This window comes from Neopelma chrysocephalum, unplaced genomic scaffold (genome assembly GCF_003984885.1).
Source record: "Neopelma chrysocephalum unplaced genomic scaffold, ASM398488v2 Primary Assembly neopelma1_76, whole genome shotgun sequence".
NCBI lineage: Eukaryota > Metazoa > Chordata > Aves > Passeriformes > Pipridae > Neopelma > Neopelma chrysocephalum.
In genome coordinates, this window is record NW_020897737.1 from 9,684,304 (window position 1) to 9,701,216 (window position 16,913).

Below are 16,913 nucleotides of genomic sequence, written 5' to 3' on the forward strand. Positions count from 1 at the left end.
GTCAGACTTTTCTGCATTATCTGTAACGAGTTGATTCCCCACTATCCATGAATGGACCTATATGTATTTCCCCTAAGCTTTCCTATGCAATTAGCATAGCTTTAGAACATCTTCTTGTGAGCCTACACTTGTCATGTTAGACTTCACATCTGATGGGCTTTGGCCTTCCTTTCACCTCATCCAAGTGTAGTACAGGGAATACATTATTTCCATTGTTAGGAACAGGCCATAGGGCTTTATATTAAGTTACAACAGTGCAAAGCATCAGGGACTTGTCATGTTGCTTGGACCTCAGTTACTTTAGCAGTAACAGCACATAGCCAATTGGAAGGTTTATCTTCAATTTTTGTTATATGTAGATGCCAGAAAATGTTTTGGCACCTGTTTTCTGATGCTACAATCTATGTTGGACTAGGAGGAGATTCAGAGAACTTTCTAAAGCCCTCTGCTTCACTCAAAGAGAAATTTCCTCCTTCACTGAGTAAATTTCAGTCATCAAGGAGAATGTGGGATTTAAAACTTGAGTTCTTACAGCATTTGTGAAATCTGAGTATGGACAGGGACTTGTCAACTTTTGAGAACTGTGGAACTTATATTGAAGTATGTTTGAAAATATTGCTGAAACATACTTCCTTAGATGGTCAACCAGAAAAAAAACCCTGAAGTGTTTTGCCTTTACTAACTTCATTAGTTATTTACAATCTGACCATATAATGTAAAATATTTGAAGGTAACAGAGGAACAAAAGCAAAACAAAACATTAGCTAGTTGGCTTAGACATGCAGCTACGAAGACACGTTCCAGGAGCCTCCTGTTGCCTAAATGTTACAATGCAGTCCACAGTCAACAACCAGGTGCAAGTACACATGAGGCTGTATGACCTGAGGTCTACTGTGAACACTTGTTAAAGGTTTGTGTTCTTCCTTCACTCCCACAGCCCAGTCTACAGAGCTTTTCAAAGTGGATGTGAATGACACACAAGGCCTCTATTGTAAGAAAATGGAATGAGGCAAATTTAATCCCATCCCTTACACACTGTAACACAACCCAAGGAGCTTAAGTTCCTTCCTCCACCCCAAACAGAATTCCAAACCCCTGTACCTGTCAGCATGACATCCGCCACCACATTTTCAGGAGTCGGGTTTTCGAAGGATACAATGGCAGAAGAACACTGGCCAACGCAGGCACTTATGGAAGTTGCTTCCATCAGCTGAGGAGGAAGACCAGTTCCCAAAAGTAAAAATATCCACTCTTGAAACTGTAAATGAAACATGCCACTGTTTTATATTTGATGAATCAGATCTGTACATTTTAAACCATTTTGCCTACTTCTTTCTCCTAGTATTCTATGTCTCTGCTATAAATCAGCTGTTGTTTAACTCTTTCTTTCTTCTTCCTTCAAGCTGTTATGTTACTCCAAGTATTGCTTCCTGGAAATCAATAGCTCCATTCTGGGAGATGTTCACATCTCCTTTTTTTGCATTTAACTTCAGTCCTACTTTGAGCATGTACTATTTGTCTTCCATCCAGCTACTCAGAGCTTCCAGTATAGTGAATGGAAAAGTGTAGGTGGTTGCAAAAGGGCAACTCAAAGCACATATATTAGAACCTGAAGGTAGATGAAGTGAGAAGTTCTCTCCAGAAGACAAAGGAAGTAAGAAAATAATTCTTTTATGGGTCAGCAGTAGAATCACACAAAAAGCTAAAAGTGTTACTCCAAAGATAATAAAGAACATTAACCTTTATACACAGAAAAATCAAGAATATTGGAAAGAACTAGTAGATATACAGTATCACCACAGAGCAGAAAAAAGAGGAAAATAAACGTAACTGTTGTGTTAATTTTAATCTTTTGTGTTCAGTATGAAGGTAAAGAGTCACCTGCCCCACATTTTAAGGTTATAAAGAGTGATGTCGATAGTGCCACTCCTCATGGAAACTTTAAATGTGAATAAGCAGGAAAAGTGAATGGCAAATATAAAAATATTATCATTAGTTTAAGGAAAATTTTTAATTTGTTCATTTGTGTTGCCGTCTTTAAATAATAACAATATCGACTAAAATCTGAGGCTTATTACAAACTGCTCAAAATGACCTTTTGATCTGTTTTGTTCATTATGACTCAGAAAGGTATGCAATACAAAGAAAATAGAAAATAATACAGTAAACAAAACACTATTTTCATTATCCAAAATATTGCATTTACTTCTGCATAGTCTGTCTGAAAAAAAAAGGAAAGTTAGTAATAGGGTTCAAAAAATCTGACAACAAATCTGAAAATATTTATAGTAAGAGGTACCTAATATATTGAGACTTCTCAGCATAAACAGGGATAAATAAAATGGCACATTATATGCCTTCAGAAAATAGCTTTCGACAGTAAAATTGTATGCTAACAAAGTTATCATTTTATGGAGAAATACTCACTCCAACAAGAAATGAAGACATTTTAATCTTACTGGTGGCAATTGTTTGGTAAAAGGCTACAGTGGTCTACACTGGCTTGTTACTGATACTTCATGTTTGCTTACAGACACAGTAACAGAAAAAATGTTTGGTTTTTCTTTTTCAAAACTCCTGAGTTACAAGGCAATGTTAGTCTAAGAACACTTTCCAGCCCCCCTGTAAATACGTGTGATGTGAACCACCTTTTTCAGAGGAAGTAATTTTACCTTGAGGTGCAGTGCAGGGATGGAAGGGGAGCACACCCTTATATTTTGTGCAGGTGAGCTGTAAAGATCAAATTTGAGCTTTACTGCTGAAGGCTCAGGCCTATGGTCTAGAGATACTAGGGAGTGTAGTTTCTACAAATTTTGGGGTTTAACAAGAAGAGACATTTTGAACCACATTGTTTCAAGTGCTGAGCACCCTTACAAGAACTCATTGAGACTGTGTTGAACTGAGCAGCTAAAGAAAGAGACAAACAAAATAAGGCATCCGTCTGGAAAATAAAACAAGGCAGGCAACCAAAAAATTACAGAGACTATAGGACAGGCCTGCCTTGCCTGACCTGCAGTTACTGTTCCTCACTGACTTACTTTGTGATGGAGCTCAAGATCATGTATGCTCAGGGAAAGAAATCAAGAGGAAAAAATGTAAAAAAATGGATTCCTAAGGAAAATAATACAAGATAGGATCTAATATTGGGCTCAGTTTCTTCCTAATATTACTTACTACTGTTAAATGTTCTACATTACACCTGGATGTGATAAAAGAATAGGATAATACAGATATATTAGGACTCTGGGTGTGGGTTATGTTCAAGCTGATCTTTCAGTTGTGCTGTCCTAACAAATTTAATTTCATGTTTTTACAATGATCAGAGCTAAACTCTTGTTCACCTCATTGAACTGAGAGACACAGAGACAGAGAAGCTTCTCTGTCTATAATCTGCTTCATTTGATTCTGGTTTGAAGGTGTATGAAGAGCTTTTCACAAAGACACACAGTCAGAAATAGTTAAGGTGTATCCTCTAAGTACTGTTATTTACTGACCTGACATTAGACAGGTTCAGCTATCAGATGGTGTAAGTGCCCACTCAGATATATTTAATCAAAGAAATCAAGGAAAGGAAATCAATTTTGTAGTGGCAGGGGTTACGTTAAAAATTGTTTAAGGCATCCACCGCTGACGACAACATTCTTCAAGTCTTCATTAAAAAAGGCAGTTATGCAGTTATGCAAATATTCACTGTCAGCTACCAGTACAACAATTAGCAAACCAAAATAGTTTGGGATTAACTTAGTAAGGACTGAGCAGTGAAAATGAATCAAAATTTACAAAATTCTAAAGATTGAGGTATACAAAGAGCTATTGGTTATACCAACGGATTGAAACAGTTAAAGGGGGTCTGGACAAATCAGCTGGAAGGATGGGATACTGGCTTAAGTTCACTAGAGATAAAAACCTGGAGACTGGTCATTACTTGAAAGGAGATATACTGGGTGACAAGATTGTGGTGGTAGGACTCAATTTGTTTCTGAATGGTTTAAATTAAGTTTTGCATTGTCTTATTTCTTTTCTAATTGGTGAAGTTTCTTTTTTTTTTAATAGATAATATTCCTGCGTATCATCCAGTTCCAGAGAAGATAAGGACATTCTGTCCTCTTGAACTGACCTTGGATATATAATATTCATATGAAAATTGCTGTCTCCTTGTTTTTATCCTTAATAAATATTTAAGAGAGATTCTGAAAATAAATGCTGTGCTAACATCACCTGCAAATAACCTGTCTGTTCAATATACTTTATCAGGAAAAAAAATTGCCATATCACTTCCTTCACTATTTGTTTTCTTCATATAAAAGAATATTTCCTTTTGAAGTGTTACTTAAAACACTACTGAAAACTCCTGGTAGCATTCACCTGGAATAATTCACAGGTCAGCAATCTATTAGGATATCTGAAAGTCCAAAAAAAATACAGAGAGGAAATTGCACAGAAAGCAAATGCTTCATTTAACGACAGCTCATATGAAATATTATCATTTACATCATATTATCAGTTTTTCTTTTTGATTCCAGATGTAATTTAAAATCAGCTAGTAGGTCATGTTGATGACTCATGTTTCTTTATTTACCTGTTTCTCATTTAAAATTAGGAAAATTCACAGAGGGAAAAAAAAGTCAACAATTCTAAGGTGTTCAAAGTAAAAACCATTTTCAAACAAAATGAAAGGAAGAATTCACTTTTTCAAGTGTGTGACCTTCCAAAAGTCAGATCAGATAAAAAAATGTAAGAATTTAATTTTGCTTGGGGTTGGGAAAAACAGCAAGAAATTTAATTTCAGCAGTGCCAATGCTAAGAAATGCCAGTCTTCTGGTGTTAAAAACAGCAGAACTAATTACTGAGCAAGCTAAAATTATTCATTACCTGTTATAGCTCCTAGGCCATTATGCCTCATTTTAATACTGTTAACAGAATAATTTCTGTGTAAAACTAAGGTTAAAACAAATGATAATTTTTAACATTTTTGCGTTTGCTCTTTCATTATGCATCCAGCCATTAAACTTCAACTTGACCTACAGGCTGAAACCCTTACTTACTTGTCTATTAAAAATAATAATCTGAATCCCAAGTGTTGTGGGCAGCAAACATATTATTATACCTTTGCAGACTTGAAGATTATTCTTGCCTGGTGATTGCGTTTTCCAACGGCAGACGGATAGAATTGCACGGGCAGTTGAATGATGGAATGAGGAGCAATAGTCAGCTGTACAAACACAAGAAAGAAACAAGACAAAAGGTGAGGTAGGGAGTGGAAGGGAGCAGAAATCATTTTTTTTGTCTCTGTTTCTGTTTTGTGCTTAGTATCAACAGTGTTGATGTTTATGTGATTAATGTGTTCTACCTGATGCATTCTCCCCTCTCACCGAGCACAGGCTGCTAAGGCAGCAAGTGTATTGCAGTCAACCACCCTAGTGGCAGTCACTGCACGTTCACTCCCCTGGAACTACAGATCTAGTGTTATAGATTGCTCCAAGGACAGGAACAGCAGCTCACAAATACCCTTCAAACAGGACTTTGGTGTCTGATCGTACTGATGACACTGAAAGGTTATCACACTGACCGCCACAGACACAAAGTGGCTTATACAGGAAATGCAGGGTGGGTTTTAATAAACTAGTGCTTTGTCTGGCTTCTGCATACCTTTATCTAAACTAGCATTGTAAATACGGTTGCTAGTCTTCTCTTCACCTGAAGTATACTTGAGACTCAATTGTACAGGGAAAAGCAAAGTAGCTGACTACAGTGGGGTCATAAATATTTTAAGAACCAGATAAGGAGTGAAAGAATAGAATTATGAATAACAAAAATGCCAATACATTGAGAGAGTGATCAGCTAGAATCACTGAATACACAATTACAGTATCCATTTCTTTAATTTAAAAAAGGTACTAGGCTTTCCGTATCATACATGTTTAAATAATGTTTGCATGTAAGAAGAGATGAAAAGGTAATTTGCATTATGAACACTTAAGATGTATTTTATAAAATTAAAATAATTTACAACTAATAAAGGTCAAAACAACACCCTACAACAGCTGGCACTGACAAGCCCTTTTATAAAGGAAATGTCAGCCTTGGAAGAACAGGCCACTAAGAGGCAGTGAACAGGAGTCATTAAAACCACTTTTTTTTTTTTTTACTACATTTAATGGTTGCAAAATGCCTGACTGCAGCAACAAGCCCTGCAACCTCTTCCCACCTCAAAAGTTTGACTGCCTGTGCCCTGATATGGCGTTTGAGCTTATGCCACCTCAAGTTTCAGAGACACAAGGATCCTGACAGGAACAGGGATGGCGGCCCCATGCGGCACTGGGACCACTGGCCACGACCACGATGCTGAGGACAAACTGGAGGCTCCAGAGGGTAAAGCAAGGACAAAGGTGTTCACTAGCAGAACAGACCCCTAATGAGGCTTAGGTTGCTTTTCCTCACTGCCCCACAGCTTTCCCTGCCATCTCAGAGCTGGACGCTGGCAGGGTCTTGCCAGTCATCTTCTGGATGTGTCTGTAGGGTACCAGCACAATTAGGGACTGGGATGATGGTGTGCCTTGAGCAGATATTCCTACTGATGTCAGTGGGAGATATAGTGAGCAGAAGAGAAGACAGAGCTCATATGTGTTCAACTAACACACAAAACGTGAAATGTTATTTTTCTCTTTTGGGGTGCAAGTTTTAAAATAATACACCAGAATACTGCCATAACAGTTAATTGAACATATTGACTGTCTTGTCTATTGATGAAGGGGTTTATTGTATTTTTTCAAACTTTCCAATTTAAATTTTACAATTTTTTACAATTCCCACTTTGTAACAAGAGACACTTGTGGAAGGATAAGCAGGTGGGTCTCTTGCACTCTGGGCTCACTCCTGCATCCCCCCACTCCACAGTCCCATGTATCCCACAGGTGACTGATAACTTGAAAGTGCATTTGCCACAAGCACTCAACTGCCACCATCCCATATTTGTCAACTTTGCAAGATTCTGTACTACCCAGAATAACAGACCTGAGGGAGAGTCATCTCCCACAAACCACCTCCATCCCCACCTCTCCCCCTGCCCAGAGTTCATTTAGCTGTTCATCATGTAAAATGAGCCTGAACAGCTCATTTCTCAGTCAGTTCCTGGGCATGCTCAGTATGCAGAGACCTTTTTTGAGAATTTTTTACTTTCATTTGCAGTCCAGTTCCTACTGTAGCCAGACCCGTTTATCAAATGAAGACTTACAAATGGAGAAAGAATCGTGGTAGAAAAAGAACTCCCTTCCAAATACTTTTGAAAAAAATGAAAAAGCAGGTAAAGACAGGTTGTCACAGAATAAGAACACATAATTAAATTACAGTTAAGATTTTTAAATTTCGATCAATTTCACTAAGAGATATGAATTTTTTTGAATAATAAGTCTTCCATAAAGATGAAAACAGACAGGAGTTCGATTTTCAATAAGCATTACTTGACATATTATCATTACACAGAAAATGCACTGCCACAATGAATCTAAATAATCAACATGGAGTTATGATAATCCAGCAGACTGCCTGCTCTGAAAGCAGAAAGGATTTTTATCTTTTATACTATAGATGTGGTTTTAACTTTCTTTTTTTTGGTATTATACAGATGATGTTTTCTGAATCCAAAAAGTAATTTGTTTTGAAATAAGCTGGGTAAAAAGATAACTTACTTTCTACTGAAAGCCCAAGAATAAATTGCTTTTAAAACTAGAATTAAGAAATCATGCTAAACAACATATTTTAAGAAGGTCATACTTTTCACTATCATTCAATAAAATATGCTGAAGTTACCAAAACCCCTGCCTTTTATTTTGTTTACACAAACAAGTGATTCCAAGATACTCATGTGAAAAAAAACTGGCATCATTGCTCTTCATAAGATCTCAGATATAACTGTTCAAATACAGAAACCAAGTCTGAAGAAGACTGACTAACTACAAATACATTATTCTTGTTATAAATTGACAAAAGAAGGTAAATTTTTCACTAAATCTAAAGGTTTGTTCTCTACTCTGTACAAAACAATACTCATGGCCATTAAGAAAATGCTAAAGCTTGCACACAGAGATTGTACCCCTCTCTGACAGCCCTTCTTTGTTATTTTTCCTCAATAAAAATTGTGTTTCAAAGTCAATCAGGATGGAACAAAGCTTCATGAAAAAGGTTTAGGATGGTTATAAGCCAGGAGAATAGCAAACTGAAGAATTATAGTGAAAGTATGCTTCTTTTTGGCAATAAAGATGATCCCATTTGTAAGACTTTTTGGTACATCATAAATATATATGTGTGTATCAATCTAATACACACACATTTGAAATATTTCCATGTGTTTACAAGAAGGAAAAGTATTAAATTGGGAAACATAGCATGATTGACGATTAAGAATTTTCAGCCATTTAATGCTGAACATGAGTCCTTCTTAACTAAAAACAAAGAAAACTGCTGTCAGGACAAACCACAAAACTTAACATTCCAATGACTGTTCCCCCAGAAACTCATAATGCCCAATATGCTAATGAAAAACAAGCTAGGAGTTCTACAGTACACTTATGTGAGTTCATTTTTATTCCAACTTTAGATTATTTGACAGCATTTATGAAGTTATTAAGTTAGTTTAAGGTTGACAAGAAGTGAAACAAAAATTAGGTATAGCTTGTTTAAAAAAAAACAAAACCACACACATAAAAGGAAAAAATATATGAAAACCCAAATTACATTAAAAGAGAATCCTTGAAAGCTTTTACCAAATTCTTGAAAGAAAACCAAGATGATCTATTCCATTTAAAGCTGTTTTAGGATACAATTGCAAAGCCGCTAACAAGAAAAGCATACTCTTCTCATTATTAGCAGCTTACAAAGAGGTTCATGCAGCTGCTTCTAATTTACATAGAGCTGACAAGAGATTTAAAGCCTTCGAATTTCATTGTGACTTCCTTATGCACCTTGAAGTTCAGTAATACTTGAGCCTAATCCAACTGGACCTCAGGAAAGCCCATTATTAATGATGTCAGTACTTGAAGTTGAATTAGATCTATAGAAAATAATCCCTTGTGGTATTTCAGTAATGCCTTCTGTTCCAAACTGAAACTGGAACAAAATTCTCCACACAGGGAAGTATGACATATATATTTGAATTTGTTTAAATTCTGAAATATTAGTAAAAATTTTGGTTATTAATTTTAGGCAAATATCTCTAGGGAGGAAAAAATTTTGTTTGACAGCACTGTTGAATCTGACTTATATAACATAACTCAGTGACTGATAAAGTTCATTTGAGACATTTTCTGACTGACAGGCCACTATATTCAAGACATCTTAGATGACATAAAAATAAGTACAGAAAGTTATATGAAATATTAAAATTACTCACCCGACTCTACTGTCTTCAAATATTATCTATGTTAAATTGGACAATCCAACCTTCAATCTATTGTTCTAAAAACTTGCTCTTTATTGTTGCATTTAATCTAAGGATTGCACAAATCAGAATCTTTCTGCTGACAAGAAACCATTATTTGCTCTAAGGAGAGCAGAAACTTGAATAATTAAAATGAAAAACTAGTTCCACACACAAAAAAGGCTTTGAAACAGACATTAATGTAAACTAATACCCGAAACACGGGTTATGGTTTACAAGAACAAGGAGCAATCTTCTGGAAGTTGGAATGCACTGTTGTGTGGATGGACTAAATCTAGGATGCAACATGTTCAGGAGAATCAAATTCACATCCAGAGTGCCATGTCCAGTTCTGGCAGCTCAAGAAAGACAAGGAACTGCCAAAGACAGTTCAGAGGAGGCTACAAAGATGATGAGGGGTCTGGAGCATCTGTCTCATGAGGAGAGACTGAGCTGGCCCTGTTCAGTCTGGAGCAGAGACAACTGAGAGAGGATCTCATCAATGTATATAAGTATCTTAAGGGGGAATGTCAAGAGGATGGGGTCAAACTCTTTCCAGTGCTGTCAATGACAGGACAAGGGACAATAGGCACAGGAAGTTCCATCTGAATATGAGGAAAAGTTTCTTTAGTGTGAGGGTAACCGAACACTGTGACAGGCTGCCCAGAGAAACTGTGGAGTCTCCATCTCTGGAAATATTCAAAAACTGCCTGGACAAGATCCTGTGTATCCTGCTCTAGGTGAACCCGCTTTAGCAGGGGGAGCTGGATTAGATGATCTCCAGATCATGATACATGAAATAAATATTAGGTAGACGCATATAGCAAATTCACCAAAGCTACCCTTTAACTGGAAGAACCGTCATTAACAAAGAACATTTCAGAATTCAATCCATAAATTATATACAAGACTGAGGATTTTATTAAAAAGAAAAGAAAGAAAACTACTTCAGTTAGTGATGAATGTGTCTTTTTCTAAACAATGAAATACATTTTTGGTGATCTGTGAATCTCTGGTGATAAATTAAGAAAGACGAAAGGAGAAGATTATTGTTTTTAACATCCTGCACAAGGTAATAAACAATCTGCAGCAGCCAAAAGTCACTATAATTAAATCTTATTCACTTCTGTGCCATATATAATACTCCCAGACAATTAATATGGTTTGCATCCATTGTGTTTCTTAGGTCCTACTCAAATACCAATTGATGAAATTATTAGCACTTGTCGAGATTTAACACAGTGTATGAAGATGTGATAATATGCATGACATAAAAGACTAAAATGAACACTTCATGTTTTATACTTTTAATTTAATGGAATCTTATGTTGCAATATATATGACAGTTCAGTAAATAAGTGTGATCTCCTTTAGCTGCTATCTTCACAGTCCCTTTTAAGAACATCTGGTCTGGTTGTACTGACATATGTAAGGCTGAAAGCTGTTTAGCTTCTGAAAGCCAAAACTGCACATTATCGCTTTACGGCATTCCTCTTTTTTCTCTATACAATCCATTCTGTATCTTCTCAGCTTTATTTTAGGATCTTACTACAATATTTCTCCCCTCTCTCTCTGACCCCCATACCAGTTTGCAGAAATAGACTCATTAAATCATAGAATAGTTTGGGTTGGAAGGGACAAACCATCTCTGGTGTATGTCTTCCCTGTACTACCTTTTTCATGTCTAGAAAAGGTGCAACTGCCATTTTTCTCCTGTCCATAACAGGTTTCTTCCTTTTTTTTTTTTTCATGTTAAAAGTTCCAAATTCACATCCTAATCTGAGGTTGTGACAGATGCACTCGACACCACTCATTCATGACAGAAGTTCTCCTAACCCAGAGTTTCCGTGCATCTGTCCTCCCTTTTCTCATCTCCCCAACAGTAAAAGGAGACATATTTCATAGAATTAATTGTTAACATCCAAAGACATCTTTATAGGGCCTGTACTATTAACTAGCAATCAATGGTCAATAACAAATATTTTTCTGAACCCCACCCACCTAGAACTCTAGCCAATCTCAATGAAAATATGAAATCTGAGCCAATCTATACAACTCCTAGCCCTGGAAAGGACATCAATGCTATGCAGCAAGATAGAGAAACTTCTGTAACGGAGAAGGAAAAAGCAGTGTACATAACAGTAAGAGGGTGAAGATTTCCTCAATAGAAATCATTCTCAGAGTAACTGTGATATCAGAGAATGAAATTATTCTACATATTTGCTTGAAGCTTATTTGTGGCTATATTGATCAAATTATTATTCATAGGCCCTGCAAGTCACTTATAACTGCCATGACTATGAGATATTCTTATATTCTTCCATTGACATTTCATCTACTAATCTAAATATTTATCTAGTTATCCTGTTGATTCTTAGATAGTTGTGAAGCTTCTAATCAGTTGTTTTGTTTACAACTTCTTCTTCTTCTTCTAATATCTCCTGAATTATTTGCAACCTACACTTCAGTCCTGTTCAAAATCATTTGACAAAGTATTCCAGGGGAAAAAACATCTGTACTTCAGCTCAAGTTGCCTTTCAAGTTTAATTATTTTTATCTTTAAGCTATAAAATCTCTAGAATAAATATGTATAATGTCTAAAGGATTGTATATTCTGAACCCACAGTACAATACACAATTTGATTTGTTTTGAAAAGAAGGCTCTCTTCTATAACTTTTGTGAAAGCACAGAAATTTTACTTACAGAGTGTCCTGTGTCACCCTCAATTGAAAAATTCCCAGGATTGCTGTTAAAAATTTCTAGCTCCAGAGGTTGTTGAGTAGAATTAAAAAGAGGTATGTATACACGAGCCCACCTGGAAAAAAAACCCACATATACACAATGACAATTAATTACAAAGCTTCATCCATTGCATTTCATTATTCATAGTTCTTTTTATTTCTTGAAAAATTAGTAATTTTAAGAATAAGACTTGTTTTTTTGCATTACTAATCTCCCACTAGTGTGGACACATTTAATAACATTAATTAATATTAATAATCATTATTAATAACAATAAATTCTAAATTCATTTAACATTTCATTTTGTACCATTTCTGTGTTGTTCATTACAGCATAATCATAGAATCATTATGTTACACATGTAGATTATATATTTTAATGAGTATTGTGACTCTCCCAGAACAAAGATTGGAGCATGCTGATTGCATAAGTGTTCTGTTTAAATTAACTGGTCCTCTATTTATTTTATTTTCTAATTAAAGAATAAACATGAGATACTTTCAATAGGGTAGGGAGCACAATTTTAATAATAATTCATAAGACTCTCAATACTTTTCTGCCTTTAACAAACTTATATGACCATAAATCACATCCTTGTTAAAACACCAAGGGACAGAGAAAAGAGATTCAAGGTGAATCAGTGAAAACAGTAAATGAGAAAAGTTTGAAAAATGAGATACATATATTGGTTTTGCTGTAATTTATCTACCTAATGGATATTCCCACTAGTCGAAGCTGTGGCAGGTCAACTGCCAGATTACTCCACATATTTATTCTCTGGAAAAAATGAGTTGATTAATCACAGCTAAATCAGTAAGGAAAAAGAAAACATAAAAAGCAACATTCAGGAGATATTTAAGTCAAGCTTTATGCTGTAACTTCAAATCCTGTGCCCAACCTGTGCACAGGTGGGCTCCTTCCAACATATGCAGTGACATAAATCCCCAGCAGTAGCAGACTTGTTTCTGACTAACTGTCAAAGCACTGTATCACTGAGATCTCCACAGCAGAGAGTGGAGAAATACCAGGAAACTTTCACAAAAGAACTTCAAATTGACTTGATAATTCCCATTTGTCACATTTACCATCTCTATCCATTATTGGTTTTTTGTCTGGTGTCTTTCATATGTAATACTTTGTCAAAGGGAAAACTAGGTTGGAATATCTCAAATTTCAGGTTAAAGGTTCTTCAAGCGATCAAAATCCATTAAGAGCACCTGCCACCCCACACAGATTGACTATCGTGGTTATGCTGGAAAAAGTTGTTCCACATGGCAGTAAATTCAAGACCACTGTGAACATTACTCAACTGATCCACCTTCAATGACTCCACTGTGGAGCCCATGGCAGGTTGGATAAATGAAAATGAAGAATATCAGGGAGAAGGTTTCCCTGCTTAGAAACATATGCTAAACAATGTGTTAAATCTGCCTTGACAGAAACAAAAAGTGGATCTGACTGTGATAATCCCAGAATTTTAAGGAATCTGAAGTATTAAAAGAAACTGTTGGAATTTTTTTCTTTTTTCTTTCAAGAATTGGTTAGAAACTGATTCTGTGTACCCATGGGTTCTTGGCTCCTAATTCAGTTCCAGGTGATGTTCAAGATGTCCTTGAAAAGGCATAAATTCTTTAAATTTTCAGATCAATTAAAAAAAGAATTCAGCTAGCACACGACGAAAAACATTATTCTTAGAAGGATATGACATATGCTAATGCTTCTTCTGCATTCAAGGAAAAGGTGGTAGAATGGAAGTTAGTCTCCTAAAGAAGTACAAATCTTCACCAACCAGAAATGCTTCAAACATTTGATGACATTTACAGTTCCCATCTCTGGGTACCTAGCGAGGAGGTACACCATTTGAAACAAAACAAATTGATACCTTTCTTAAACAGACAAAACATAAATGTCTACCTGCATTGTCTTTACATATTCACCATACATTAATGCAGCCAATTCACTTGACTGTCTCACCTTTTCAGCAGGCAAAGCAATTCTCAGTAATTTAACTTTAACCTCAATGCCATCACCGATTCCCATTCTACCACACTTTGCACTTCAAGAAAAGTGCTGATGACATTACGTTGTTCACACAATAGAAACAGATTCACACATTGGAATTTCAACGTGCGTGTACTTGTAAGGCAAAAAGAAATCTCATTTGAAAAAATAAAACATGGGATTTAAGGAGTTTGAGATCAGAGTTTTGACAGTCAAGAGTTGTAGTTAATAGAGCTTATCTTTTCCAACATATGATTTACTTGCAGTAGGAAGGGATGACTTTCTATTCTCAGCCAGACCATTTGTGAATGTAGTTCACAGGTAGTGCATGCCAGAGAAAATTATGAATGCCAGGTTGTCTGAATGAAAAGTAATATCTAACTCCTAATAGCATCAGCCTACATAGTAGAAAAAAACTGTGGCTTTTACTCCAGCCCAGAATTTTAAAGTAAAAACCAGGAAATAGCACAACCTCTTCTCTTTAGAACATAGTAACAAAAACATTGTCAGTTATCCCTAGCCTGTGCATTATATTTGAACAGCTGAATATATTCACTTACAAAAATTAAATCAGGTAAAATTTCATGCTGTGGTCCTAACAGAGTTTTTGCTCAGTCTTTAAAGTATTTTAACTACAGATTTAGTCAAAGATAAGACATACAGAAGGGGAATTTAGCATTCAGAAGAGCAGTGTGTCCACAGAACCTACTAGTAAGTGGAGGTAATAGGAGGAAGAGCACTACTGAAATTCTGACATTCTTGAAAGTCTTATCCTAAAAGTTTTGGTTTCTGTCTTTAAAGTCAGAACTGAGCATTCTGCTGTCAAAATGCAAATTGAAATTTTGTTGAAGGATTGCAATAATTGGGTTCATTTCTCTAAGTAGCTCATTTTCTTAACTTTTTCATTGTTCCAACCATGTCTATTCCCAGGACCTGCAGGTCAGAAGTTGTTTTGCCATTTCTTGAGAGGTTAAAAAAATTGCTAACTTCCATAGAAGCATTTGTAGAGCAGGATTGTCAATATTCTCCCAGTACAGAAAGATGAAAAGAAACAGAAAATAAAGCAAACCTACAGAACTCTGTATTATGGATCTTGATGATTACATTCTGCAGTATTTTCAGAGTGATGCCTATATAAAGACTTCAGAGGAAGTTTACGTATAGACTACAATTTCATTCCAATTGTTTTTCTGCAAGGAAAATTTTACCTACCTACACATCTATCTAGGAAAATCATCTGCAAATTACTACAGTACATACAGAGCACTATTCTGACTTTCTGATGTACACTCTTCATATGTTTTCCATGATGCTTAAAAACAGTGACCCAGTCCAGCATTATGAACTACATACTTACTTTCCAAGCTCACATTTTATTTCAGGTAGACTGGTTGGGGATGCCTTCTCTACAATCAACCTCAGCGCATACCAAAACTCTCCAACCACATCGGACTGGAAGACGACACTAAACACAGATACATAAGCTTAATATGACACAGTTTTTGTTCAGACAATTAAAAACACATACAGATTAAAATTCAGGAAAAACCTAATGAATTCAACACAGTGAATTCTCTAATTAGCTCCCACATTTCCCCTAACACTTTTTGCTGATATCTGGATTCAGCTACCAAAACTAATAATATTTAGAATTACTGATGCAACAAAATCTCTTCTTAATCTTTCCTAAATTCTAGCATTAAAAGTTGTTTGTTGCTTAGGGTTTGTTGTTTGTTTTCTTTTATCAAAATGACAACAAATTGCAACTTAAAAGAGTAAGCTTTAATTTCATTTCAGTGTCACAGAATTTTCTTCTTAGCCATTTTCAACCTAAAGAGCAAAGTAATAGAAATACTATACACTAATTTTAAAAAGGAAAACCTTTTCAAATTTAGTGACGAAAACTGAGGAATAGATATAGATACATTTCTATCAGCATGACAAAGGGATATGCATCAAGGGAATATTCAATATATGGTTTTGATGTACAATGAAAAGTTGTCATGACTGAAAATTGCTTGCTGCTAGGTCAGATATGTACAGCAATATATTTTTGTGACAGACATTCTAAACCAGTTCTTTCCTACTGCAGAATTACTTTTCTATTTCTTGGGGTTTTTTTGAGTAGCAGAGTTATTATCACATTAAAACAAAGCACTGGAAGCATATAAGAACTTACAAGAAATGCACTGTGCAAAACCATGACCTATTAAGGATTTGTTTTTCTAAATGATAGATAACTATGTATATTCCATGACTTTATTGTTCCAGACAATCCTCCGTGCCAACAGAGCTTTTAAAGTAAAGCATAAAAGAGCTTAGGAAAGAATGAACTATTTGAAGTGGTACACCAGCCACAATCACTTTTCAAACAGTTCTTCCCAGCTGCTAACATAGCAAAGGAAATAGAGCATGGCTTCAGAAACACCAGGCAGTAGTGTGGATGTAATGTGGAAGTATCTCTGTCCAGCTGCAACTGGAGAACTTGGGAGCTATTGCAATTTAAAGGAGCTATTAGACACTTTTCTAGAACAATACTGCATAACTGTACTGAGTATGTCCGGGTGTGCTTCATCTCATCTCTGCACATCTCATCTCTGAGGCCCAGCCTACCACTCAGCTGAGCCCAAAGTTTTGCCAGTTAAAACAAAATCTTTATTTTATTCTCTGGAAGTTTTGCACTTGAAAAATACCAGAAATATTATCTGGTATGAAGGAAAATGAGGTCTATTCTCATCTTCAGCATCAGAATGC

General features: G+C 35.8%; 1 protein-coding gene across 3 annotated transcripts in view; it reads right to left on the reverse strand.

Moving 5' to 3' along the window:
• CFAP47 (cilia and flagella associated protein 47) overlaps window positions 1-16,913 on the reverse strand; it is a 275,466-nt gene that overhangs the window by 70,308 nt on the left and 188,245 nt on the right. For 2 of the 3 annotated variants that reach the window (XM_027689061.1, XM_027689062.1), the window contains exons 53-55: window positions 15,517-15,624; window positions 12,120-12,231; window positions 5,108-5,212 (exon numbers count right to left, since the gene is read on the reverse strand). In XM_027689061.1, coding sequence (XP_027544862.1) covers window positions 5,108-5,212; window positions 12,120-12,231; window positions 15,517-15,624 — 325 coding nt within the window. Of the gene's footprint in view, window positions 1-1,101; window positions 1,259-5,107; window positions 5,213-12,119; window positions 12,232-15,516; window positions 15,625-16,913 lie in introns of all 3 variants that reach the window. The other variant, XM_027689060.1, reaches the window with a different exon arrangement.